At 37.7% G+C, this 23,560-nt stretch overlaps 6 protein-coding genes and 1 non-coding gene across 7 annotated transcripts; 4 read left to right on the top strand and 3 right to left on the bottom strand.

The window, feature by feature from the left end:
• On the top strand, positions 2,074–6,207 carry LOC18768399 (GPI transamidase component PIG-T). Its single transcript, XM_007199663.2, has 5 exons — positions 2,074–2,460; positions 3,199–4,458; positions 4,725–4,874; positions 4,962–5,142; positions 5,466–6,207. The coding sequence occupies exons 1-5, from the start codon at positions 2,218–2,220 to the stop codon at positions 5,642–5,644; spliced, it is 2,013 nt and encodes a 670-aa protein (XP_007199725.1). The 5' UTR covers positions 2,074–2,217; the 3' UTR covers positions 5,645–6,207.
• Positions 6,277–7,686, bottom strand: LOC18767194. The gene is made up of 3 exons (XM_020570413.1): positions 6,967–7,686; positions 6,645–6,857; positions 6,277–6,555 (listed from the first exon to the last, which is right to left on the bottom strand). Exons 1-3 carry the CDS (start codon positions 7,268–7,270, stop codon positions 6,419–6,421), a joined length of 654 nt encoding a protein of 217 aa, XP_020426002.1. The 5' UTR covers positions 7,271–7,686; the 3' UTR covers positions 6,277–6,418.
• LOC18767800 (UBX domain-containing protein 1) lies at positions 8,175–11,314 on the top strand. Its single transcript, XM_020570412.1, has 10 exons — positions 8,175–8,352; positions 8,683–8,759; positions 8,941–9,020; positions 9,189–9,249; positions 9,621–9,688; positions 9,788–9,869; positions 9,970–10,050; positions 10,181–10,258; positions 10,581–10,700; positions 10,868–11,314. Exons 1-10 carry the CDS (start codon positions 8,259–8,261, stop codon positions 11,042–11,044), a joined length of 918 nt encoding a protein of 305 aa, XP_020426001.1. The 5' UTR covers positions 8,175–8,258; the 3' UTR covers positions 11,045–11,314.
• On the bottom strand, positions 11,411–12,844 carry LOC18768532 (omega-hydroxypalmitate O-feruloyl transferase). Its single transcript, XM_007200613.1, has 2 exons — positions 12,413–12,844; positions 11,411–12,298 (listed from the first exon to the last, which is right to left on the bottom strand). The coding sequence occupies exons 1-2, from the start codon at positions 12,842–12,844 to the stop codon at positions 11,411–11,413; spliced, it is 1,320 nt and encodes a 439-aa protein (XP_007200675.1).
• Positions 13,893–17,809, top strand: LOC18768220 (ankyrin repeat and SAM domain-containing protein 6). The gene is made up of 6 exons (XM_007200460.2): positions 13,893–14,451; positions 15,459–15,520; positions 15,625–15,896; positions 16,551–16,625; positions 16,724–16,786; positions 17,502–17,809. Exons 1-6 carry the CDS (start codon positions 14,345–14,347, stop codon positions 17,544–17,546), a joined length of 624 nt encoding a protein of 207 aa, XP_007200522.1. The 5' UTR covers positions 13,893–14,344; the 3' UTR covers positions 17,547–17,809.
• Positions 18,859–23,263, bottom strand: LOC18766792 (GPI transamidase component PIG-S). Its single transcript, XM_007199697.2, has 13 exons — positions 22,987–23,263; positions 22,166–22,844; positions 21,840–21,924; positions 21,667–21,756; positions 21,344–21,417; positions 21,148–21,232; positions 20,963–21,052; positions 20,349–20,479; positions 20,150–20,231; positions 20,001–20,048; positions 19,594–19,666; positions 19,375–19,478; positions 18,859–19,289 (listed from the first exon to the last, which is right to left on the bottom strand). Exons 1-13 carry the CDS (start codon positions 23,147–23,149, stop codon positions 19,173–19,175), a joined length of 1,821 nt encoding a protein of 606 aa, XP_007199759.1. The 5' UTR covers positions 23,150–23,263; the 3' UTR covers positions 18,859–19,172.
• On the top strand, positions 23,293–23,365 carry TRNAK-UUU. The gene has a single exon. It is a non-coding gene; the product is annotated as a tRNA-Lys (tRNA).

Below are 23,560 nucleotides of genomic sequence, written 5' to 3'. Positions count from 1 at the left end.
GACACCCTAAAAATCGTCACTAAAGTTCTTAAAACCGTTGCAAACCGCAGGCAAAAGAGAACCGTCACTCAAAGATACAAACGACTTTCTGCAGATTGAAGTGTCTGGGAATTTATTCCCCATTTGTTCATTATTTTATCTGAAAACAGGATGAAAGATCGTTCCTGCATGTCATGAAGTACCCAACGAACTTGATGGAACCTTGATCTTCCAGGATTAGAGAGCGAATTCGTCTTAAAACGGTGATAAATGGTAAGCATCTGAAGTGTTTTTCGTTTCAGAGCTTCTTCATTGTCCTCTTTACCTGTGGATATAAACTCCAATGTCACTGTCTGTTCAAAAGGAAGAACCACTTGTATTGAAAAACTATAAAAACCAAGAACCACGGTAATGGAAATGGACCAGCGCTCCTATTTGATTGATGCTCTCAAAGTATTAGCAACTCTATTCAAAAGCTCCCATTTTAGTTTTGCTCCAAGTCTCATTCTAGTTCTCAGTTTCGACAATTCAGTGTGATTTATTAGCTTTGCTAAAACTTTTCAATCTTTGGTTTTAGTTATCTTGATTGTCTTTCAATTCCGACTGCAAATGAAATCCTAGTTATGTTTTCTGGATTTTTATTTAATTTTCTTGTTATTGATTTTTTGAATTTGATTATAATGATCTAGATTGATAATCTTGTAACATAAAATGCCACAGTTACAGCAAAATATTACTCCACAAGTCTGCACTCTCACACATAAATAATTCTCTTAAACATTTATAGTGCTCAATAACATCAAAACCATGTAGGTTGTCAAAGATTGTGTATCCAATTCTTGGTAATTTGAAAATTTGTAGGATTATTTGTCAAATTTTTTTTATATAGGAATTAGACCATGTATATGTACATTTCATAACAAAAATATAGTAGTCCAAACACCTAAATAAATCTCAAATTTGAAGGATTATTGGGAAAAGAATTGTAGGGTACCCTAAAGGGCGTCCCTCAAATAAAATTATTTGAGGGATCCCTCAATAGAAGGGGACTGGAGGGGCGCCCTTTAGGGTACCCTACAATTCTTTTCCCAATAATCCAAACCATCTATTTTTTAGGTATTCATTCATAGATCATCCTTACAAAAAATTAGACAAATCGGAAACCGTTTCGACGTCCAATTGTGTCTTACAAAATCAATGAACACGGTGCTTTAAGAAAAGAAAAATAATCAGATAATAGATCTTATTTTTATGGAATACAACATCCATTATCTTTTTTAATTCTAAAATAAAATAAAATATTTTTTTTAAACTAAAAAAAACGCATGCAGATAGGTTAGTATATATTAAGAGAGAAGTCCTTAAAAGTGAAAATTTCAAAATTCCCACTATTACCCTTGGCTAATAAAAATACTAAAACATAAGACCCTTTATTACATTGCATATGGATGAAATGGTATATTCATAATTTATTTTAATTAAAATTATAAAAACAAAAAGAAAAGAACATGTGCTGCAGTTATCCATAAAACCATGAGAACTTATCCCTAAAATAGGAAACAACTACCTTCAAAAATTCCTTTTTAAATTAAAAATAATATAACACTCATTAATAAAAACCCGATTGGCACACGCATGAGCATGTGTCAAGGGGCTAGTATCTATATATATATATATATAAGAAAAGGCAGAGAATGGTAAAACATTCAAAATACCAGAAAATGCCTTTGATTAATGTAAATATTAAGAGTTGAAATTATTAATTAAATGAGGATAATATGGTAAATTCACCATTTTTCATATTTTAAAAAAAAAATCAGATAATAAATTCTATTTTTATGAAATACAACTACTCATTATTATTTTTTTAAATTCTAAAATATAATAAATAAAAAATTTAAAAACCCAATTGGCACACGTGCAAGGGCATAAAAGAGAAATGATATATATTTTCGTTCTTTTTGGAGATTAAAAAAAAGGATATTGACTTGGAACAAAATGGTTGAACAATTATGATGGGCCTTCCTGACCAAAATGCTCAAAAGCCCAAAGGCTAATTCTTTATGTCTGTGGAAATCCAAAAAGCCCAGAGCAACGTAAGCAGTCATTACTAGTCTTTCACTGACCAAATTCCAGCTACGCTCCCATGGCGGACTACCCGACTCGGTGCCCATTGGCCCCCATCTCATAGCACTCTTGCAACGCCCACACTCCGATTGAAGCTCACTCCCCCGCCTCATGGCCCTTCCTCTTCTTCTTCTCAGACCGATCCTATTGCTCTCTTTCTTACTTTTCGCCCCAATTATTAATTTCAAAGCTGCCTTGGGATCGGTCACCGAAGAAGATTTCTCGGAGGAGTTGCTTCTGAGGCCATTGCCGGATCGAAAGGTGCTGGCCCACTTCCATTTCCGGAGCAGGGCCCCGCATACCAGCTCCAATGGCCGCCATCACCATCTCTTCCCCAAAGCCATATCTCAGCTGGTAGGTCATTACGTGCCTCTGCATACATTTTGTTGTTTAAATTTGTTAAATTGGGCATAGGATAAGGAAAAACTGATAAATCTTGGATCTTGCATCTGGGTTTTGTTTAATAAGGGTGCCTAAGGTAGTATGGTAGCTGAATAGGTGTTGTAAGTGTTCAAAATCACCTGTCTGAGCTTCAGCATTGAGATTTTTTATTTAGGGTTTGTTATAAATTTCACTCTCGATACCTCAACTTGGGCCAAGTTGATCGGGACAGCTCTTGTCTGAGCTCTTTGTACTGTGTTTGCATGTGTTTCAAGTCTGTTTTTCTTGTAGTTTCCAAACTAACATAATTCCCGTATATATGGTGTTTAGAAGAAAAAGAAACTAGAGGTGTCTAATAATGATTCCAGAGGAAACTGTTAGGTTTTTGTAATTAATGTTCTCTAGTGGTGTCTGCAACCTGAATGTGGCGTGGGCATGACACTTACAAGACTTAGATTTTCGGCCTGCTATTTAGTCTTCACCACGCTTTGGGGAATGCTTCTTTTAGTTTAACCCAGATTAAAACCAACATTTTTAAACTTCTCCATCCCACCATTTTGTGTTTTTTCTCCAATATGTAACACATCCGGGATCCTTACTGTTAGCACAATCCAACTTTAAACTTGCCTAAAACATTTTTCTACTAATTCATGAAATTTTGGTAGTATCTTAAACTACTAAGTAACTTGCGGGATAGTGTTGGTTGGACAGGTTCAGAAGTTTCATGTTAAGGAAATGGAATTATCTTTCACACAAGGTCGCTGGAACTATGATCGTTGGGGTGGGTTTGATCCCATATCAAGCAACAATGCCAAGCCTCCTGGTGTTGAGTTGTGGGCTGTTTTTGATGTCCCTCTTGAACATGTGGATGATTCTTGGAAGAATTTAACCCATGCTCTTTCGGGTCTCTTTTGTGCTTCGGTCAACTTCCTAGAATCGTCTACAACATATTCTGCTCCTGAATGGGGCTATCGCCCAGCACCAGGCAGTCTGAGGTATGGTACATTGCCCCGTGAGGCTGTTTGCACTGAGAACCTAACTCCATGGCTGAAGCTCCTTCCTTGTAGAGATAAAGCTGGGCTTTCTGCATTAATGGATAGACCATCTATCTACAAAGGATTTTATCATTCACAGCGGTTGCGCTTGACCTCAAGTGAATTTGAATCAGAGGAGGGAGGTTCAGGAATTGTTCTACAACAAACACTCACAGTTGTTGTCCAGCCTGATAGTGAGAGAAATGTTATGTCTTATTCCCATGAAACAAAATTACAACCAAGCTGGTCCTTGACTTCAATTTTTGGGAGGATGGTCACTGGAAGATGTGTACTTGCCAAGTCTTCCACCGTATACCTTCAGCTTGATAGGGGGCTAGTTGGTCAGCTGGATTACTTGCAGAAAGAAAATGAGTTATCTAATGCTGATAAATCTGTCTATGAAGGTTTTAGTAGTAACCCTGGATTTGAATTGTCTGTTAAGCCGGACAGGGTATTAAAAGAACTGAATGGCTTTGAAAAGAAGACCCCATCTGTTGTATATGAATTTTATATCGAGAAGTACAGTGAGTCTAGGCCATTTGATTTAGGCCTAACTTGGAAGCTTCCTGTAGTTTGGTCCTGTCAGAAAGCACCATTACATGCTAGTAGGTTCTTGATGGGAAGTGGGAATGAAAGGGGTGCTATTGCAATATCCTTGAGATCTACAGAAGTGAGTGATGAGTTGTTGCATACTGATATGAGTGAAGGCAGGTGCAAATTGGAAGTTAAAGTTTTTCAGGTTGTGCCTTGGTATATTAAGGTTTATTTTCATACAGTGCGAGTGTATGTTAATGAACAACCTCAAGAAGTTTCAGATGTTGTTGAAAAGATGCGTGTTTCACCTTCTGTAGACAAAGTGTCACCTGGGGTGATGGAGATGGTCTTGAAATTCCCTTGTGGAATGAAATCAGCAGCTATAACCTTGGAATTTGATAAGGTATGCTTTGGAATTTCTTTTTCCTTTATTATAGCATTGGTTTGGCATGAAAGTTATTAGAAATTTTCAAGGGGTTATAACTATGCTGGAATTCCTGTGGTGTTAAAATTCTTGCTAAGCTCATGGAAGACAATCGTGACTGAAGCATTGTTGATGGGAAATCTTGTATCATCCTATTTGCTTGGAACATAGGCTGAAGTTTGAATGTACACTAAATTTATTCTTTACTTGTTTATTTTCTTATGACTGTTATAATATCTATGTAGGGGTTTTTGCATATTGATGAGTATCCTCCCGATGCCAATCAAGGATTCGATATTCCAGCAGCCATTATATGCTTTCCCAACTTCCATACAAGCATGCAGTTCTTTACAGATAAATCTGTGGATAGGTCCTCCATCTTATCCAAATTCCAGGTATTCTAACTGCCGTACGTTCTTTGGTGTGCACATGTCTCATTCCTTGATTTTTATGCCTGTAGTTTACTCTCTTTATTTGTGTAGGAAAACAATGCTGTTCTGGCATACACAGAAGTATTACTTGTACCGTTGACAACTCCTGATTTTAGCATGCCTTACAATGTTATCACAATTACATGCACTGTATGTGCTTTGTATTTTGGTTCTTTGCTCAATGTACTTCGAAAGCGTGTTGGTGAGGAGGAAAGATCTGCAAAGAGCAAAGGTTAGATTCTGTTTGTATCATAATATTTGTTGGAAATCTCATGGTTTTACAACACAGCAGGAATGTTCCTCTTTTAGCTTGTTGCTCTTTCATTAACAGTTAATTGTTTCCTTCTCAATAAATAAATAAATGGAGAGAGACACTTGAGAGTTTTATGGGTACCAGGAATAGTCAATCATGCTCAACAGTTTCTCATCTTGTATGATTGAATTCATTAGCCTTGAATTACCAATATTAACTACAGAAACTTGTAATTTGCTCTGTTGCATTTGCTTTCTTATTTCACTGGCTTATGATGTTCAGCTTCTCATGTTTGTTTGCAGCTACCAAGGAAACTGGTCGGCTCCGACAGCTGTTATCTAGGGTGTCTGCCAAGCTGAGAGGAAGACCATTTGAGCTTCCTCAGCCGCCTTCCAATTCATCATCCTTCATCAGTTCAAAACTTATACTTTTTATACTTGTGGCTGGAATTGCTGTCTTTTGGCAAGTTTATTTTGGATGATGTGTCTAAGTCATTGTACAATAGGTGCCAATTAGGTCCTTTACTGTACAATATGAGCTTGCCATTTTTAGAGCCCTAATTCATATGAGGGGTAGAACTTAGTTACAGTATCTTCAGTACTGTACTGCTCCCCCACAGTGACCCCAGCCCCCAATTGTAGTAGGCCATGTTCACATGAGGCTACATCACTAAACGTTACACTATTCACACACGCAATTGACCGTAACAATTCCGCTCTTAGACAGCCTCCTATCCCTACTTGACGAGGCTGGGGAAGCTTACAACTACATCAATGCTGCAGCGATTGCGAAACTTGAAAGTCGGTATCGACTTTGGCTGAAGTTGAAGGGGGCTGGCAGAGTTTGCGTTCTTGTGTTTGCCAAAAGAAGTTCAAGAAGGAACAGAATTAATCCTACCATGTCTATAGCCGTTTGATATCTGACCTTTACCTTTTCTTTTGTAGTTCGTTCTTATTTCAGTTCAACATTTTTGGGTTATGTTTGTCCAGTTTTGTGGGCCGATAAACGCTGAAACAAAGGGAATTTATTGTTCTTCAATTTTCAGTCTTCGAATTTTCACATCTATTGAGTGAATGAAACACACATATGATGATTGTCAATGCTGGAATTAGGTTGCCAAACCAAAAGTCTTTTCATTGTTCTTACATTATACTCATCATTTACAAGTTAAATCAAGTCGCATAAAAACGAAACCAAACTATGACAGAAAAAGGAGAACCAAGGAAAAAAAAAAAACAAAAAAACATGAGAAGCTTCACATAATCTCTTCGTAAGGAGCAGACACGACTGCCTCATCTTCTCTCTTCCTCTTCATCTTCCCCCTCATATAACTGCATCTAAGTTGGGCACCTGAGATGCTGCTGGACTGGCTTTTATTTCTTCCTTGGATATCTGAAAAATCCCATAGAACCAGTTGTGTTAACTTATAATAAAAAGTTAACCCAAAACCAATTCAAAGTTAAGCCAGAATGAATCAGTACCTGGGTTAGTTTCACTTATTTTTAGCTTTTTAAGCAAGTTTACATCTTCTAACAATTGCTTTCTCTTGGAAGAGCAAATACCAATTCTGCCATTGCTTTCAGTTGATGTACCTGGGTTGCTTTTCCTCATCTTTTTACTCTTGATCAGCAAGCTGTCATCTTCAAAAGCTGCCCTTCCTCTGTTATCAACGACCTCGTGTAGTTCATGTCCTCCTGCAAAATCAAAGATTCAATCTTTCATGATCGAAACGAACCAACAATCAAATCTGAAGGTACCCATTTACCCAGAACAGATAATAAAGTAGTTGGTGGTAGAACTCACGCTTGGTGCCAACTTTGCAGAGCTTGCCATCAACGACAATGGGGTTGCTGTCGTTTTCCCCTGTTGAGAGTCCTTTAGCAGAGAAGAAAGAAAGGAGGGACTTCCAGGTGACCGAGGAGGCAATGAGGTCGAGCCCTCTGCTGATAAAGTGACCGTTGAGCTTCAGGGTTGGTGGGTCCAGCCCAAACGTTCTGGCTATGGAGCCCAAGTCCAGCCTCTGCTCCTCCCATACGAACAACGACACCGTCTTTGCCACTGATGGGCAGAACAGCTTGATCGGTCTTCTGGCTTTGTTTTCTGCCATCTTTATCTCTCTCTGATTTTTGTGATTTTGGGAGCTACCAGATAAAGCAGGAAGTTGGTTTTTGTTTTTTGCTTGTAAATTTTTTTATCGGTCTCAGAGTGTGTAGGTTCCAAGTTTCAACGGTCTCTGGAAGTGTCTAAAACTTTTCTTTAGGGCGGGTCCTGGTGGAGGTGATGTAACATTTTTTTTTTTTTTTTTTCCTTCTTTGCCATATAAACCAAGGTAAATCAAAATTACGGATGAAATAGGAAAGAGAATAGGGGACGATTTTGACATTCTAAACCACTTGCACTCAAGGTTTTAAAGTACAATTATTAAACAATTATTTTTATATAGGTCTTAGATTCGATTTCCTCATAATCTAATATCGCTTATAAAACAATCAATATTCATAAAATATTAAAGAAAAATTACAAGATTCAGCAATATAGAGAGCAAGCTTCGCAGATGAGTAACATTTTCAGCATGACACTTAATGTTAGGCCTTTTATTATGAAATTCTAAGTAAAGAAGGTGAAAAATTGAAGGTGATTGAATCAATTAATGGCTGTGATTGAATTTGAATCATTGAAGGTGAAAAAAATAAATATAGAAATGATTGTTTTGGGCTTTGACTCCATCTAAAATCTAGCACAATATTTTTGGGGCAGTTGCAGTTGCAGTTGCAGAGCAGTAAAAGAAATTGGGCTAGTTGAAGATTTGAAGTACACACAAAAAACCCAATAAAAACAAAAGAAGAGAGAAGCCCAATCCTACGTGGCCTATTCTTTTCTTAAGAGCCAGGAAGCCGAAAGGTATAAATTGAGAATCAAAATATTCACAAGCTGAGAAGGTTTCAGCAATCTCTTGAAAATGGCTGTCCAATCTTTACAAGGCTTCCATTGTAGGACTTCTCTGAACCCACTTCATTTAAACCTCCCTATCTCTATCTCCATTTCATCTCCAGTTTCTAATGTAAAGTGCAAACCTTGCCCGCCCAAATACAACAATGGCTGTTCCGGAAGTTGACAAGAAAATGCTTGGAGAGCTTGAAGCAATGGGATTTCCAAGACCTCGAGCAACACGAGCACTTCATTATTCTGGTGAAGCTTTTTCCTTTACCGTTTTCAGCTTTCAAAATTTGAATAAAATCTTGAATTACTTGTGGTTTAAAAGTGTGCCTAGAATTGGTAATTTGAAGTGTTTATAGTGGAGGGTTAAATGAAATTCTTCAACCTTGTTATGATGATCATTTGGTCCAGATTTAAGCTTCTAATGGTAATTTAATAAGTTTTCTTCTTGAGAGGATCTAAGAATTTTGTGTGCATTTGAGGCTTGGTTTAGTTGAATTCATGTTCGTTTTGGTTTGGTTTTTATACATATGCATGTTCTGGATTCAAGTTTGTAGGTTCATTTGTTTTTCTTTTTACCAGGCAATGCTAGTTTAGGGGCTGCTATAGATTGGATCATTGATCACGAGAACGATGCCGACATTGATGAGATGCCCTTGGTATGATTTGTTATCGTACTTTGGTTGTGCATCTTTATTTCATTGCATTCAGGTTTCCATTGCTACAACAAACATGTCGAATTGGTGGTGTTCGGTTTTTAAAGCATGAGACAGATAACAAAAAATAATTTCCAGTGGGATTTCATAGAGGATTTACTCTCAACTGGTCAACTACTCACAGGTAACAGTGGACATTAGCATTGGATCTCCAGAACCATTCTATTTCACAGAAGCGATGAAAATAAAAGCACAGGAGTTAAGGTTACTTTCTCATCATCCTTATGGTTTTATGTAACATTAAATGCACTTATGCACACACAAGTTCTCTCTTCATTAGATTCAACTGCCTGTTTGATTTCTTTTTTCTCAACTCTTTAATCTTCCAATATTTGATTTCTTTAAATTACATGATGTTTGAGACATTTTCAGGGATCAAGCACGCAAGAAGAAGGAAGAAGAAGAAAAGAAGTTGGAACGAGAAAGGGAGAAGGTATTGTTCAGTTATCTATGTCATTTTTATCTTTGTTGTTTGACCATATCATGACGAATTTGGATTGTATAAATGATGAACTTTCGATACCCCTTTTTTTCCTTTTTTTTGTTTTTTTTGTTTTTTGTTTTTTGTTTTCAGATTAGGGGAATTATGGTTCCTAATGAGTTGGTTGTTATTGAATCACAGCATGTCACCCTTGTTTTCTTGTTTTAATTCTTTGTGATTTGACTAAATTTGCAGTTGGAATTCTGTTTATTTGCTTGTTAGGCACTCTCTCTACATCCCTCATCAATGTTGTAAACTGAAGCTGCAGAGTCCTTTTCCTTTTGGTTTTAACCAACCCAGATACTTTTTTTTGTTTGTTTCAGGGGAGGATTCAATCTGGTAAGCAACTCATAGAAGCAAAACGAAGTTTAGAAGAAAATGAAAGAAAACGGTCCGTCTCAATTCAGTATTTGTTCTCTTTGTTTCTGTCTGTTTTATTTCATTTAGCCTAATACTACCTCTGAGTGGAATAAGAACTTTATCTTCTCAGTAATATAGAGTTTCGGAAAGCTGAGAAAGAGGAAGAGAAACGAGCAAGAGAAAGAATTCGCTGGAAACTAAAACAGGATAAGGTGCTTAGATAATGCTAATCCAGTTTTCTTTTAGACATATGCCCAAAAAGGGGTTCATAAGTGTTGAATTACTCCTAAAACTGTTTGCATGTCTTTACAGTTAGAAAGAAGGGTCAATGTTGGATTGCCACCAGAACAGCTTGTAGCTGAGGAACGTACACCTGCGGTGAGGATAGAACAGGTATCAATATTTTGTACTGGTGTCTATAGATTTAAAGTTTCATTTATCTCATTGAAAAACATGGTTTTTGCTGGGAATTTCATAATATAAAATTATCCTGAATGTTCTCTTCCTACTCTTTAAATGTCAGAATCCATTTCCAGTCCGTTCTGTTGCAAAATCAGAACGTATGAGAGAATGTTTACGGTCCTTGAGGCGCAACCACAAGGTAAATGTCTCTGATTCACTTTTTCAACGTAGTAATAGGTTCCCAAACTGGTTGTTACAAGAAAGAAAGTAATCTAGCCTTGTTGCCCTTTTGAGATACATCTTTGAATAACAGAAAATAGTCCAAAAGGATCATTAGGAGCCCTCATAGCTATTGAAATATCAAAAATCTGTTTTGTTTCATAACACATTGGTCTAGAACAACCATCAATACCCATTAGTACCGTGCATTACTTATCAAAAAAGAAAAAGAAGGAGATCACAGAAATGCTGCTTTTAGTAGGCATATTTTCCTATCAATTGGTTTTCTTTGGTGGGTCTAGGATGACGATGCTAGAGTACGACAAGCCTTCCAGACCCTGCTGATTTATGTTGGAAATGTTGCAAGGAATCCTAATGAAGAAAAATTCAGGAAGATCAGACTCAGTAATCCGTTATTCTTGGTAAGCTGTGCTTTGACTTATCTCTTCTGTGTTCTGACTTAGTGTGTGCCCATGCGTGTTAGTGTTCTTTCTGTTGGGGATGGTTAGAAAAGAAAGGCTTAGAATAAACACAATTAACAGCGGTTATATATTGTCTAAATTCTTGTTTATTGAAATTTATTGAGCAGGATAGAGTTGGGAGTTTGACTGGAGGAATTGAGTTCCTTGAGCTCTGTGGGTTTGAGACAACTGAAGGGGAAGAGTTTTTGTATCTTCCTCACAATAAGGTTGACATGGCAACATTAAACTCAGCTGCTTCTGAGCTGAAGTCTGCATTGACAAACCCGTTCTTTGGCCTTCTGTAGCGGGCAAGAGAAACTTGTGATACAAGGTTCAATGAATTGGGTCTTAAAACTTGGAAGGAAAAGTGGCTAAAGTATGTAGCGTGGATGAATTATTGATTAATCTCTAGGAATGTCATGTTAGAAATCTGATACTGAGTCTTTTCCCTTGTAAGAATTTTACTTTATGGAAATTTCCCATAGTCGTCCTACCTTCCTCTGTATTTATGTACTAATTAGCATTCTATTTGTTCAAGAAATATTAAGCTGAGGAATAAAACAGTTGATCTAATACAGCCTTGACTTCTAGAGATAAAAAGGCCTGCACAAGGCCTCATGTACTGAATTAGTATAAATATAGAAACAAATGAATTCATCTTATGATGTATACTATTCGCCCAGCATCAACCTGCAGAACAACTCCATTTGATCATCAGGTAGTTCCAGGCATATGCTGAGGCCTCCCTTTCCTTCCGGTCCTAGCAGCAGCATGACAAGGCCTGGCTTGAGTAGAACCGACGTGGCGCACTTAACTTTTCCCCATGAGAATTCACCATGCTCTATCCCTAATTTCCACCATGACACCAGTGAGAAGCTATTTTCTTCACAAGGTACCCCTTTATTCACCTCTAACCAATCTATCCCTGACTTCACATACTCATCATCCAATCTCTCTACCCCTTCTTGCACCTTCCTCACAAGGGAAGAGTCATCTTCCTCCTTAAGCTCCTTCACAGTTGCATGTGCAAAGGCAGGAACCAATGCATTTCCAGCAAATCCAGGCGGGGCTGGAGGCACAACTCGTTTGCGAACATCGACTGGAATCAAAATAGTTGAAATTTTTTCATCCGGCATATCAACCGCAATGCTCCTTGCCTTCCAAGTCATTGCTGCAACAACTTGAAAACTAGTGCAGCTCTTCAACCTCCCATCTTTAAGGGCTGCCTTCTTCAAGCTGGCAACACGATCTTGGGACAAATAGATGAGGCGCGTTGGGTTAAGAGTTGTGGATAGTTTCATGTTGGTGCCACTCATACCACGGACAGTGAATATGCCAGTTCTATCAGTGGCTTTTGAGTACTCAAAATGTGGGAAACTGATGTTTGGAGGGTTTCGAGCTTTGAACATTATTCGATCTGCATTTGGTTGAATGACTAAGTTACCACCGCGAGTTAGAGCTGCCAAATTTGCCTCAAACTCCCGGACTGCAACCCCGTCGACTGCGCAATGATTGAACCTGGAGGCAAACACTAGGCTTCCACATCCAAGCTGAGTGAACTGTCACAACAAACATACATTACTGTGATCAATTTGGGACTTTTGTTCATTTTTCACAGCCAAAGATTGATCAGAAGGACTTATTTGAATAGTGAAATGACGATAAGAGAAGACCTGAAACGACACAAGGGGCATGTCTTTGAGATCCATTTCCTCATCCTCTTGTAGCAAGAAAGCAACAAACTGCCTGAACTCTTTCTTGGGTACCAAAAGCTCACCAAGTTCATCCAGCTTGGTATCTGTCCTAGCTGCAGCAACAACAACACCTGCACCGTTGCATTCTATTTCAAAGCGATTGCTGTCTTCCAAACTTGGCACAAGCCTCCCGGCTAAGAAATCATATTCAGCTAGCAAGGGACCGAGTGTGCGAAACAAGCTATGATAAGCCTCGGAGAAGCTCATCCCATTGCTTGGAGGATCAAAAAAGATAACCGTCTCTTGGTACACAACAAGGCCCAGGTCTATGTTGGATAAGAAAAGTCTCCGGGGCTGTTTCGGTTTTTCTGGTGCAATTACAACCTTCTCAACTAGTTTCACGTTCTCCATTGTCGATGGTTTGTACCTGGTCTAGGTGAGGTTTCTGAATTGATCAAAAGAGGGGGGGTTGTTTAAAGCATGAAACGAAGCACAATATGGCTTTCTGCTACTAAAGAAAGCAGTTTCATGTAATAAAAAAACTTCAATTGTGTTAAAAGGAAAAGGCCAGTTGGGGGGTTACCAAAACTGTACATCAGTTGAGTTCAGAATTCTGTAACTCCAATTGTCCATGTGATGTGTAGTTACTTTGACATGTTATCTTGTACATGTCTATGAAATCAATTTAGAGCTCAAATTAACATTGCATTGCATCTGTGTGATTAATATATTTACTTGTTATAACTTCCATTTGTTAAGATTTCAGAGAGACGGATTCTTGGCCCACCACTAGCAACATCGATATTGTCCCCAACTTAAGCACCTGTTTAGCAGGTCTGAGGTTTTATACAAAAGGCCTCGATGTTATTAGGAATGGAACCATTTATTATATGAGACTTTCTATTTTGTTAAGTTTTCGATGTGGGACTCGTGTATTCTTCAACACTCCTCCTCACGTGAGACCACTTTTTAGTGAGCCACACGTGCAACCAATTCCACATCGGTCACTTTTTGTTTTATTTTTTAAAATTTATTTTGTTTTATTTTTGTTTGATTTGACTTGGCTCTGATACCATTAACAAGCATATTGTAGTCTTCATTTTCCCTTTCAAGATTGAAAAGAAAAAAAAAGTGGAGAAATTAAATTGTAAATGTTTAAGTAAACAGTTATTATAATTGGAGAGTTAATTTGAGGAGAAACTTTACATATATCAACCAATTCAAGCACCCGTTGATAGTCAAGTCAATGACCTTTTTAACTAGGCTAGACGCCGTGAAAAGTTACCAATTGATTTTCAAGCCACTTAACATTAAATCAATGATATGAAAACATGATATTTTTGTCTTCTGATGGTAACAAAAATTATGCATGTCAGAGAAAAAACGGTGCGTTTTGGTGACAAAAGATTCTGAAAGTAATTTAAGAAGATAAAAAGGGAACAAAATTGTAAAAGGCGGTATTCGTTGACACGGTGCGTTTAGGAGCACCAATTCACCAATAAGCAAATTCCAATCGTGCGCCGAAACGGAGGCCCGAAATGAAACCCTCTCCGAAAAATTAAACGTTCCCGAAACCCGAAACCCGAACGCCAAGTGACGGCATCTCTCGAATTCTCAATTGTTTAGAGCAGAAGCGCCTTCTCTGTCTTCAATCAAATATCTTTCATTCCTCTCTCTCTCTCTCTCTCTCTCTCTCTCTCTCTCTCAATTCCTTCTAGAAACCAAGTGCTTCTTCTTTCACTAATAAACTAGGGTTAGGGTTTTCTCTTTTGCCCTTTCCCTCTCTGTATGTCACTCTAGAATTTCAAATTCCAGACTGTTAGGTTCTTCTTTTCCCAATATCCGACCCGTTAGGGTTCCAGTTAGTGTTCAGGGTTGGGATTAGGGTTCTAGTAATTAGCAATAAGGAAGATGTATGCTGATCGAGAGGAAGCTGATACCAAGAGGTCGATAAAGGACCGTCTTAATGGCAGCTTCAGGGATAACTCTGGTCGCCGTAGACAAATAGCAGGAAAAAGGTCCGATTTCTTTTCACTCTCCTTTTCATTTTGAAGAACAAATTGAGGGAAATAATTCTTGTGGAGGTTTTTGGATTTTTCTTCATTTGGACCCGAGTTTATACTTGTTCTGGTTTGAATTATGTGTTTGAGTGATTTTTGTTGGTGTTTTTACATGGGTTATATAAAGGCATTTAGGAGGTACGCGTAGATAGTCAAATTAGGTGACAGAACCAGGAATTTAGCCCTGCGGGTGCAAATTTAATAGATAATAATAATGGTAATATCAGTATGCATGCAGAAGTTTGGATGTTGATCAACACTACTTTCATTAAAGTTCAACAAAATAATGCAAGTAAATCCCTACAAGTTTCACATTATTAGCAATGCCATCAAAAGACATCTTTTGTATGTATACATAATACAATTGAATTGGTGTTCAGCTCCTTTGATACCCTTTTGATGAGATGGGGATTCTTTACAAAATGGAATATCGAAGCAAACTTAGATACCGTTTAACTCCTCATTTTTACCATTTTTCCTATTTTACCACTTGACTCTTCATCTTTCTTATTACAATTTCAAAGTTTTTATTTTTTTATGCATTGCCAGTACTTTAAATCTATGAACTTTTAGTTATTAGTGTCATAGATTTCTTTGATAAGATGGAATTGTGTGGCAATTTTATTAACAGAGTGGACTTATTTGTGTGTCTGGTTTTGTAAACCATGGGTGTGTTAATTGGATAATCTGGCGATAAATCTGGTCCTTGCTGTGGAATTCTGAAGATTTCATGAGATCTCTTGTGGTAATAGTTTCAAACTTGATGAAATCATTGCAGTTGCAAAAATACTGCATTTGGTGTTGCAATTTGGCCTTCACCAGAGGCTTTAAACACATATGGACATACTTCTTGTCTGAAAGTTCAGGGGGATACAATCTATACATATATTAATGGTTGATTGTTCTAGGGGTATTCAGTAAAAAAAAAAGTTAAATAATTGAGTTGATAGCATATCATTTCGCAGGCAAAGACAAGATGACAAGTGGGAGCATGATCTATATGAGGACAATGATCCTCAAGTTTCAAGTATGGACTATGATACTTTTACATGCAAGTTAAAACTGCAGCTATTGCTTTTCTCCATTGAGTCATCTTTGTTTGGTTGTTGACTCTGTTAATATCTTGTGAAGATCGCAAAGTTGATGCTCGAGACCTTCGTTTGAAGCTCCAAAGGAAAAGTTTCAAACAATCATCTCAAAGTGGAACAAGATCTCTTTCAGGTGTAAGGGACCTACGGGAAAAGCTATCTGGTACCATGGTTCCACAACCAGTGAATGCTGATCCACCAAAGACAAAATTGGAAGCTGCCAAACCAGTCAGGAGAAGTACAGCAGTTGGAGCCTCTGCACAAGAGACTAAAAAAGTTACCAACCCAGCTTCTAGAAAGAAGACTTCACAAAAGGCATGAAGTGTATATTTCTTTTAATTCCACACTAGCAATCTCCCACGTACTTGGTGTGTTTGAGATTGCGCTCTATATCTGATTACTAGAATTAATAAAATAACCTTTAAAATATAGTTAGAATGTTTCGCCAAGCAAGAAGCTGGCTTTATGACATTTAACGTTGTATATACCTGTTGACCCTGCTTTCTTTTTAAATTTCTACGTTTTGAGACACAGAGGGGCGGGTTGGGGATTAGTATTTATATAGCAATTATTGAGTCGATGTTACACCATAGAATTTGGAGGTTTCATTAGGACTTGGTTTTTAAGATTGTCTCAATTTAGGATGAAGTAAGCAGTTTTTATACTTTGTTTTACTTCAGAAGGGGTCGGCTGAAGGTTGGGATGTTCCAACAGGCACCAAAATAAATTAAAAGATAAGAATAGAACTTCTTTCCCACACTCGGCATCTCCTTTCATAAAGAGGGGTCATCAATTGATGGTGGTATATGGTTATGGTTACACTGTAATACCTTTAAGTAACAATAGAAGACAATTCATTTTATTGCTAGTTTGAAGTATTGAATTTTCTAATATCCCATACGCGGACACACACATATTCATTACTGCAGTGGCCTCTTAATTACATGACTCATTCCTCTTTTGGTGCAGGCTGGCGCATCAGTGGATGAATTTTTGACGTCCTTGGATCTTGAAAAATATTCCATCACATTTCAGGCCGAGGAAGTATGCCAGATTATAGACTTTTTTGAAATTATTTTATCACCTACCTCTGAGAAAATATTTTTTTACCTTTGAGTGTTCAATTCCATGTGTTTATGCAGGTGGATATGACAGCTCTTGTGCACATGACTGATGAGGACCTCAAGGCTCTAGGAATACCAATGGTAAACTAAACAAAACTCCTAGATAAAATTCTTGAAACATGAATTATGAATATCATATGCTCAATTGTGGTTTTCGAAAACCAAGAAATCCAAAAAAATTTAATTTACTTCGAAGAAATTACTACTTAACCTATGCTATGCTCTTATGATTTGAAGTATGCTAGTTTAAGTGTTGGTTTTTGGGTGGGTATCAGAAAACGTTGTACAACCTTTGTTTCAACCTGGACGAGTGGCATAGAAGTCTTCTGAAGATAATTTGAATGATTAGGTAATATTTAGCTATTAAAAACCATACCATCCTCACAATAATCGAATAAAAAGTCCTGCAGTGTTGAACAAATTTTGCTCTCCTAACATCAGTCCTAAAACATAGAATTTCAAACATCAATTAGGGCTGATATTGTTTGACGGTGCAGATGGTGTTTGCTCTTTGGACCTGAAACTGATTCTGTCAGCTTACAGTTATGTAGTTTCGAACAGTTCAAACTATTTGTTTTACTTAAATGCAGCTTATATAATGCTAGATCAGTATTCAAAAGGAACTCTAGGCACACCATAGTGTATTTCTCAGTGAATTTGTTAGTCTCCTTTTATCTGGTGATTGTCTATACTGCAAATAATGGTGAATATACCAGCATTTTGGGTTTTCTGTTGACTTATTGAGTTTTGCTTTCGTAGCTTTGAGCTAACCTTTTTCATCTGCTGGGGTTTTCAGGGCCCAAGGAAGAAGATACTTTTGGCATTGGAAACAAGAGTCTGATGTTTGAGGCTGGAGTTGTTTCATCACCTTATTTCTTCGTGTTTAGTATGACTCAGTCTAGCAGGCTTTGTTTTGATTGGTATCAACCTGCGTGTAACTTTTTTTTTCTTTACCCTCTTTTTTTTTTTTTTTTCTTTCTAGTATGCATTGCTGTAAGTGGCTTCAATGTGCTCATTAATGATATAAACCATGTGAATTTGTTAGCTTTTAACTGCTGGAAATTTAAGTTTTAAGGATTTACTGCGCCATTCTCTCCCAAAATATATAACTTGAAGATGATGCTGATGCCTTTAGTACGTGCAATTTAGTAGCGTATATTTCTATTTAGCTCTTCCTCGATTTTAAGGAGCCAAGCTTTGCTCATGCTCCGTTTAACTTTGGTACCCCATGCCATTTTATTTCTTATTTTCTTGGCTCATAGACAACAAAAGCCAAGACAAACTAGTTTTTTAATTTTTTGGGTCCGATCATAGCAGAGTAAAGTTTTATTTAACCTGTTACAGTGTGACCTTTAACCAAAACGTATCCAGGTTATTATGACATAACCTGGCTTTGCCTGAAAGTGACCCTAACAATATGTATGTTTTGGACACCATTTAACCGAAAATTAAAATACTACTTAATAATATTAAACTAGTTTTCTTCAACAAAATTATGAACTTAAAATCTTTCGTTAGCCTGAAAAACTTTTTATTTTTATTTTTTGGTCTGATAAGTGAGTAAAAGTCTATTGGTTTTTTAAACGGCTACTAATACTAGTTTGTTTGAAATGCTAAAAGGTGATTTGTCTCCTAGTCTTTTATCCTTATTTAATAAAATATTTTATATTTTAACATTTTTATCAACCAAGGTCAACTTTGAATTTTTGAATTTTTCACCTGGCCTGGCCCTTTATAAGGGCAATGAGAGATTTATTCTGGTTTTATTTTTGCAGACAGAAACTGCAAAAAAATGGTGCTCCAAGCAATGAAGAGGGGTTTGGGGAAGCTGTTCTCCAAACGCCCACCCTCCCCAGGCCACTAATTTCAGGGGTTTACCCAAAAAGGACCGGGAGATGCTGAATGAGACGAAGCGGAACGCCGAAAAGGCGTTTGAGAAGGTCAAAAAGCTTGTCCAGGAGAATCAGGAGCTGCTCCGCGAAAACCAAGAGCTTCTCAGCAAGAACCAAGAGCTCACTCAGCGTTCCACTTCCACTTCCACTCCTGCCGATTAACATTAATGGGAAACTTGAACTAATTAACAATTGTTTCCTATTTAGAATTCAACTCCAGGGCATGTGATCAAAAGAAGCATTTTTTCAGTACATCAATGTGAAACTGGAACTAATTAACAATTGGTTTGCTATTGAATTTAAATCCACAGCATGTGCTCAAAAGAAGCATGTTTTTTGGTACAGTAATGGGATGAGATCAAAAAAATCACGACTTTTCCCTACTTCCTTTGTCACTAAATCCCAACACCACAAGAAATATCACCGACAGTTTAGTTGCATTTTCTTTTTCTTCTAATACAAGTGATTATCTAAACTATTCTAAATCAATCTAATCTATTCTCCGCTCGAACACAAATAATGGAATGGAGCCTTGCTTTGTGTCAAACTCAATCGATTTTAGTGATATCATCTCCTCAAGATGACACAACTTTGGTCTTCCATGCTAAGTACTTCTTATTTTCTTGCTTGTGCCTTCTCCATTCTCTTACAGCTGCTAGGAGGACATGTATCGAAACTGGCAGAAAGAAAGGCTGTAAACATATCACAACACCACTTATCAGAACAGTCATTGCATTAAATTTTTAGTGTCAAAATAAGCAGGTCTTGGAAACAAACCGAATAGACGGCAAAACAGTGCTCGAACGAATAGTAGCTGACCGACATGATTGATGGATGAAAAAATGCATCCTCTGCTAGAGATCTTGCTTGCCTAGAGGACACTGGCGATAAAACAACTATTTGTTTGAGTTTCTTTGCAATATGAGATTATATACACACCAGATCCTTGAAATGAATACCACAAGTAAACTATCAACAAGGCGTATACGAACATACCAGCTGAAGCATTATAAATACCATGTGAGGCATTACTTTGAGCCAACTTTGCTGCCTCCAGAGAATACTTTACCTGCTCAAGGAGAAGGCCACAAAACTTAGCTACTTATTCTCTTAGCATATCCAGAAACAGATTAGAAGCACAAGAGTTTAAAATAAAAAAAAAACTAAGTTGATCATAAAGAGGAGTTATGACTTTAATACAGCTGAAGCTAAATGAATACCGACTCCATGAGAGACAGATCTCCAATTCAGTTATTCATCAGGATATGAACAAATTTGTTAAATATATACAAACAACTAAATGCAATTATGCAACAGTTCTTCAGCATAACAACTTTTCGAGAAACCTTTATGCTACTTATGTAAAATGGAACATTAAAAATATTGTGCTATTGATTTGTCACCTGCTTCCCAATCTCATCCATGATAATCATCCTCGGTAAGGATTGAACCTGCACGGAAAAAATTGTCACTCTCATACAAATCTGGCTTAATCAGAGAAATAGGTTCATTAATGCCTAAACTCAACAAAAGTAAACGACGAGTGACATACCAATCTGGAAAGAGATCCAAGGGTTGTAGCACACGAATGAAGATTAAAACACGTATGCATCCGCGATAAGACATCCAATTCCCTGCAGAAGACTGATCACTAAGAATACCCTCATTTTGCTGAATACCCTTAAAAATCGATTCCAGAAATAGCTTAAACCACAAGGTTTCTAACTTCACTTCAACCAGAATGTTCTTACCATACCGTGAAGCCCCTTTCACTAGCTAAAAGGCTGGACGTGCCTGAAGCCCCAACATATAGGTTATCAGATTTAAAACCAAAAAGTTGCCGGAACTGCCCCATGAAAACTTCAAAAACCTTCTGTAGATCCTGTTTCAGAATGTGCACGCATCAATCTGCGATAATAGAATATGGACTTCTAGTCTGTGATGTGGCACATACAAATTCATTTCCTTGTGTACTTTGAACATTTTTCTAGAGAAACAATTTTTTCATATGCCTCAGAGGATAGAATTAGGAAACTTAAGATGTACATGCTTTTGATTTCTTCAATATCCAATAAGGCTCCATGTAAAAGAAATTACAAGGTACATATTACCACTCCAACAGACCTAATCCTACCATCTCCTCCAGTAGGTATTTCAATTATTCTTCAGTAAGCTTTAAACGTTTTTTCAGTAAAAATGATCTATATTGAGCTTCCAATTCAACATGGCAGAAAATGAAGTAACATTATTTACAAGCACAAAGACGTAGGTAAGCTTTGATGCACTTCCACTTTTAAATTGAAAACCCCATGTTCAAGAGAAGGACAAGTCATACAATTGGACAATATTATAAAAAGCTTCTAACCTGATGCGAAATTGTATGCCTAGAAGGACGCTTACTTTCTGAATCCTTCCGACAGGTTTGGGGATTCCAAACAATAACGCCTCCCCACATCTGTAACATGCCAATCAATTTATTCAGATCAGAACATTCCACAAGAAAAATCAGAGAACACTAAATTTAAAGATGATGAAGGCATGATAACTAACTGGAGATATAAAGCTATTTGTCTTAGAAATCTCTCCATCTGGAAGCTGTAGGAGAAGAGGGCATTCCTTAGCAGACGGGATATATCTAACAACAAATTGAGAGGGAATTTCAACTCAATATGATCACAACCTAACAATCAGAAAATATATCAAGAAAATTAATTGAATAACAAAAAGGATTGAGTTAGAAATATACATCACAAAGTGCAACATCTTTGACCTCCCACCAGCTGCGATGGATGTATCCAAGTGCCACTCATTTGAATTCACCTATTAAATTTAACCAACATTGTTATTATAAATAATAACAGTAATTCCATATTAAGAAGTTTGTCCATGAACACATATATGGATATATATAGAACAATACAAACATCTACCCACATATACAGGCATATTAATGGTCTTCTAGAGTTTGTACCCAAACAGTCACGAATTTAAAGAAAATGTAAGTAGTAATATAATTCTTTCTCTAGTTAACAATCATATCATGAGAAGTGAAAGGCTAATGGAGCATACAAAGAAAGGTAGATCCTTGGTACTAAAGATGTAACTGTCCCACTTGTCATCCCAGTAAGACAATGAGGACTTCGGCATATGGTATAACACCTGCCCAAAAGAACAAACTCAGATCACAATACCACAAATTCAATGGTATTACCATTTTCAAAAGAAAACAGAAGATCTTCTACCTGACTTTCCACGCTTATGTTTGCTACGGGTTTCATTGCCTCAATAATAGGGGCCAACAGAGTCTCATCTACTGATTGAAAGTCCCTGCGGTATAAAACGAATGCATGATGAACACACTTGAAGATAACTATTTGGACTTCATTTCAACAAGTGTTCAAGCATATACAAAATGAGAGTCACCTAATAAGCTATCAGACTATTCAACTTAAATTTTACCATAATTCAGACGAAGATATAATCATTCACACAAATCAATCATGTCAACATAGCACCATGATACTCAGAACAACTGAGCTTAAAATGAATTTATGAAAAAGCTCCATACCAATCATAAACCCAATCACGTGGGTCTGCATTCAGCAGATTAAACGAAAGAACAACTGTTCCATCTGCCCCAACAGGCATAAACTCTCCATGAATCAAACCTTCCTCCTTCCCGCCATTCACAAACACTTTAACAAATATCTCTGCCGCCCACGACACCGCCTCGGCCTCCGAAACCCTACCAACAATCCAAGCGTGCCTGTACTTGCCCACCACGGCTCTCACCTCCTCGCCCCTATTCACCACCACCACACTATACACCTCCCCACCTGAACCCGAGTTGGAACCCGAACAACCTCCCAGCACAGACTCCAGAACCTCATCTACGGCCTCATCGTCGCCGTCCAACTCAATGGAGCGGATGGCGCCACATTCCGGCGAACAGGAAGTGGTTCGGGATTGGAGACACTGGGAATTCGATTTTAGGATTACTGAGACGGTGTGGTTGGGGCTACAGGTGCCACATTGGGGAGTTTGGGAGGTCAATTTGGTCATTTGGGTGAGGATGGAAGATTCTAGAGTAGCAATGGAGGATTTCCAGTCGAAGCCGATGAAGATTGCTTGTAAACGACATGGGAATTGGAATGGTTTGGAATCGATTTGAGCTGAGAGGGATTCGATTTCTCGAAACGGCAATGGCGCGCGGTAGATTTCCACGGATTTGTATATGAACGGGACACCTATATGCAAAATCAAAGTAAGAAAGAAGCAACTAGAAATAAGAGAGAGAAACATATATATATATATATCTAGAGAGAGAGAGAGAGAGAGAGAGAGAGAGAGAGAGAGAGAGAGAGAGAGAGAGAGCGAGCGAGAGGTGACCTAGAACGAAGGAGAAGAGGACTGAGACAGTTAGGATCAGACGCTTGACTCCTGGTTTCGTTTTGCGCATGGTTTTGGGATCGAAATCTAATGCTGGCTCTTGCGGTTTAGATGTTTCTGGGGCTTCTTTTGCAGGAAGCAAAGGTTCTGTGATTTCCGCCATGGTTGTTGAGGCACTGAAGCTCTCGACTTCGTGCTCGTGCTGTTCTCACTCGAGTTGAGCAAATAGAGAGAAACTGAAATTGGAGAAAAACTAGGGGGCGTCGAGCACTTAAATAAAACACTTTATGACCTGTAGTCGCAAATGCCGTCTTAGCTCAGCCGGTAGAGCGCACGGCTTTTAACCGTGTGGTCGTGGGTTCGATTCCCACAGACGGCGATTATTTTTCTGTTTCTTTTTTTTGTTTGTTCCATTGCTCAATAAAAGCTTCTTTCTGCTCTTACTCTCAAAATGACTGAAACTTTCTTCTTACGAAGTATAATTTCCTATATGCAAAATACTTTTGATTTTCAATTCGAGAAAATAGGTTTTTTTTTTTTAACAAAGCAATTTTATAAACACATGCCTTGCGAA

The sequence above is a fragment of the Prunus persica genome, chromosome G8 (assembly GCF_000346465.2).
Source record: "Prunus persica cultivar Lovell chromosome G8, Prunus_persica_NCBIv2, whole genome shotgun sequence".
NCBI lineage: Eukaryota > Viridiplantae > Streptophyta > Magnoliopsida > Rosales > Rosaceae > Prunus > Prunus persica.
Note: the sequence above shows the minus strand (reverse complement) of the source record. Positions and strands in the feature narration are given on the sequence as shown.

Bases quoted from the DNA above. Each gene is read 5' to 3' on its own strand.
- LOC18768399 (XM_007199663.2), top strand. From the start codon at position 2,218: ATGGCCCTTCCTCTTCTTCTTCTCAGACCGATCCTATTGCTCTCTTTC. The intron at 2,461-3,198 runs GTAGGTCATTAC...TTGGTTGGACAG, and splicing joins CCAAAGCCATATCTCAGCTG to GTTCAGAAGTTTCATGTTAA. The intron at 5,143-5,465 runs GTTAGATTCTGT...GTTTGTTTGCAG, and splicing joins AAGATCTGCAAAGAGCAAAG to CTACCAAGGAAACTGGTCGG.
- LOC18767194 (XM_020570413.1), bottom strand. From the start codon at position 7,270: ATGGCAGAAAACAAAGCCAGAAGACCGATCAAGCTGTTCTGCCCATCA. The intron at 6,858-6,966 runs GTGAGTTCTACC...TTGATTTTGCAG, and splicing joins CTGCAAAGTTGGCACCAAGC to GAGGACATGAACTACACGAG. The intron at 6,556-6,644 runs GTACTGATTCAT...GGGATTTTTCAG, and splicing joins AATAAGTGAAACTAACCCAG to ATATCCAAGGAAGAAATAAA.
- LOC18767800 (XM_020570412.1), top strand. From the start codon at position 8,259: ATGGCTGTTCCGGAAGTTGACAAGAAAATGCTTGGAGAGCTTGAAGCA. The intron at 9,870-9,969 runs GTGCTTAGATAA...ATGTCTTTACAG, and splicing joins GGAAACTAAAACAGGATAAG to TTAGAAAGAAGGGTCAATGT. The intron at 10,051-10,180 runs GTATCAATATTT...TTTAAATGTCAG, and splicing joins CTGCGGTGAGGATAGAACAG to AATCCATTTCCAGTCCGTTC.
- LOC18768532 (XM_007200613.1), bottom strand. From the start codon at position 12,844: ATGGAGAACGTGAAACTAGTTGAGAAGGTTGTAATTGCACCAGAAAAA. The intron at 12,299-12,412 runs GTCTTCTCTTAT...TTGTTGTGACAG, and splicing joins TGCCCCTTGTGTCGTTTCAG to TTCACTCAGCTTGGATGTGG.
- LOC18768220 (XM_007200460.2), top strand. From the start codon at position 14,345: ATGTATGCTGATCGAGAGGAAGCTGATACCAAGAGGTCGATAAAGGAC. The intron at 15,521-15,624 runs GTATGGACTATG...TATCTTGTGAAG, and splicing joins CAATGATCCTCAAGTTTCAA to ATCGCAAAGTTGATGCTCGA. The intron at 16,626-16,723 runs GTATGCCAGATT...GTGTTTATGCAG, and splicing joins TCACATTTCAGGCCGAGGAA to GTGGATATGACAGCTCTTGT.
- LOC18766792 (XM_007199697.2), bottom strand. From the start codon at position 23,149: ATGGCGGAAATCACAGAACCTTTGCTTCCTGCAAAAGAAGCCCCAGAA. The intron at 21,925-22,165 runs GTATGGAGCTTT...TTTATACCGCAG, and splicing joins CGTGATTGGGTTTATGATTG to GGACTTTCAATCAGTAGATG. The intron at 21,233-21,343 runs GTATATTTCTAA...ATTTGTTGTTAG, and splicing joins AAGATGTTGCACTTTGTGAT to ATATATCCCGTCTGCTAAGG.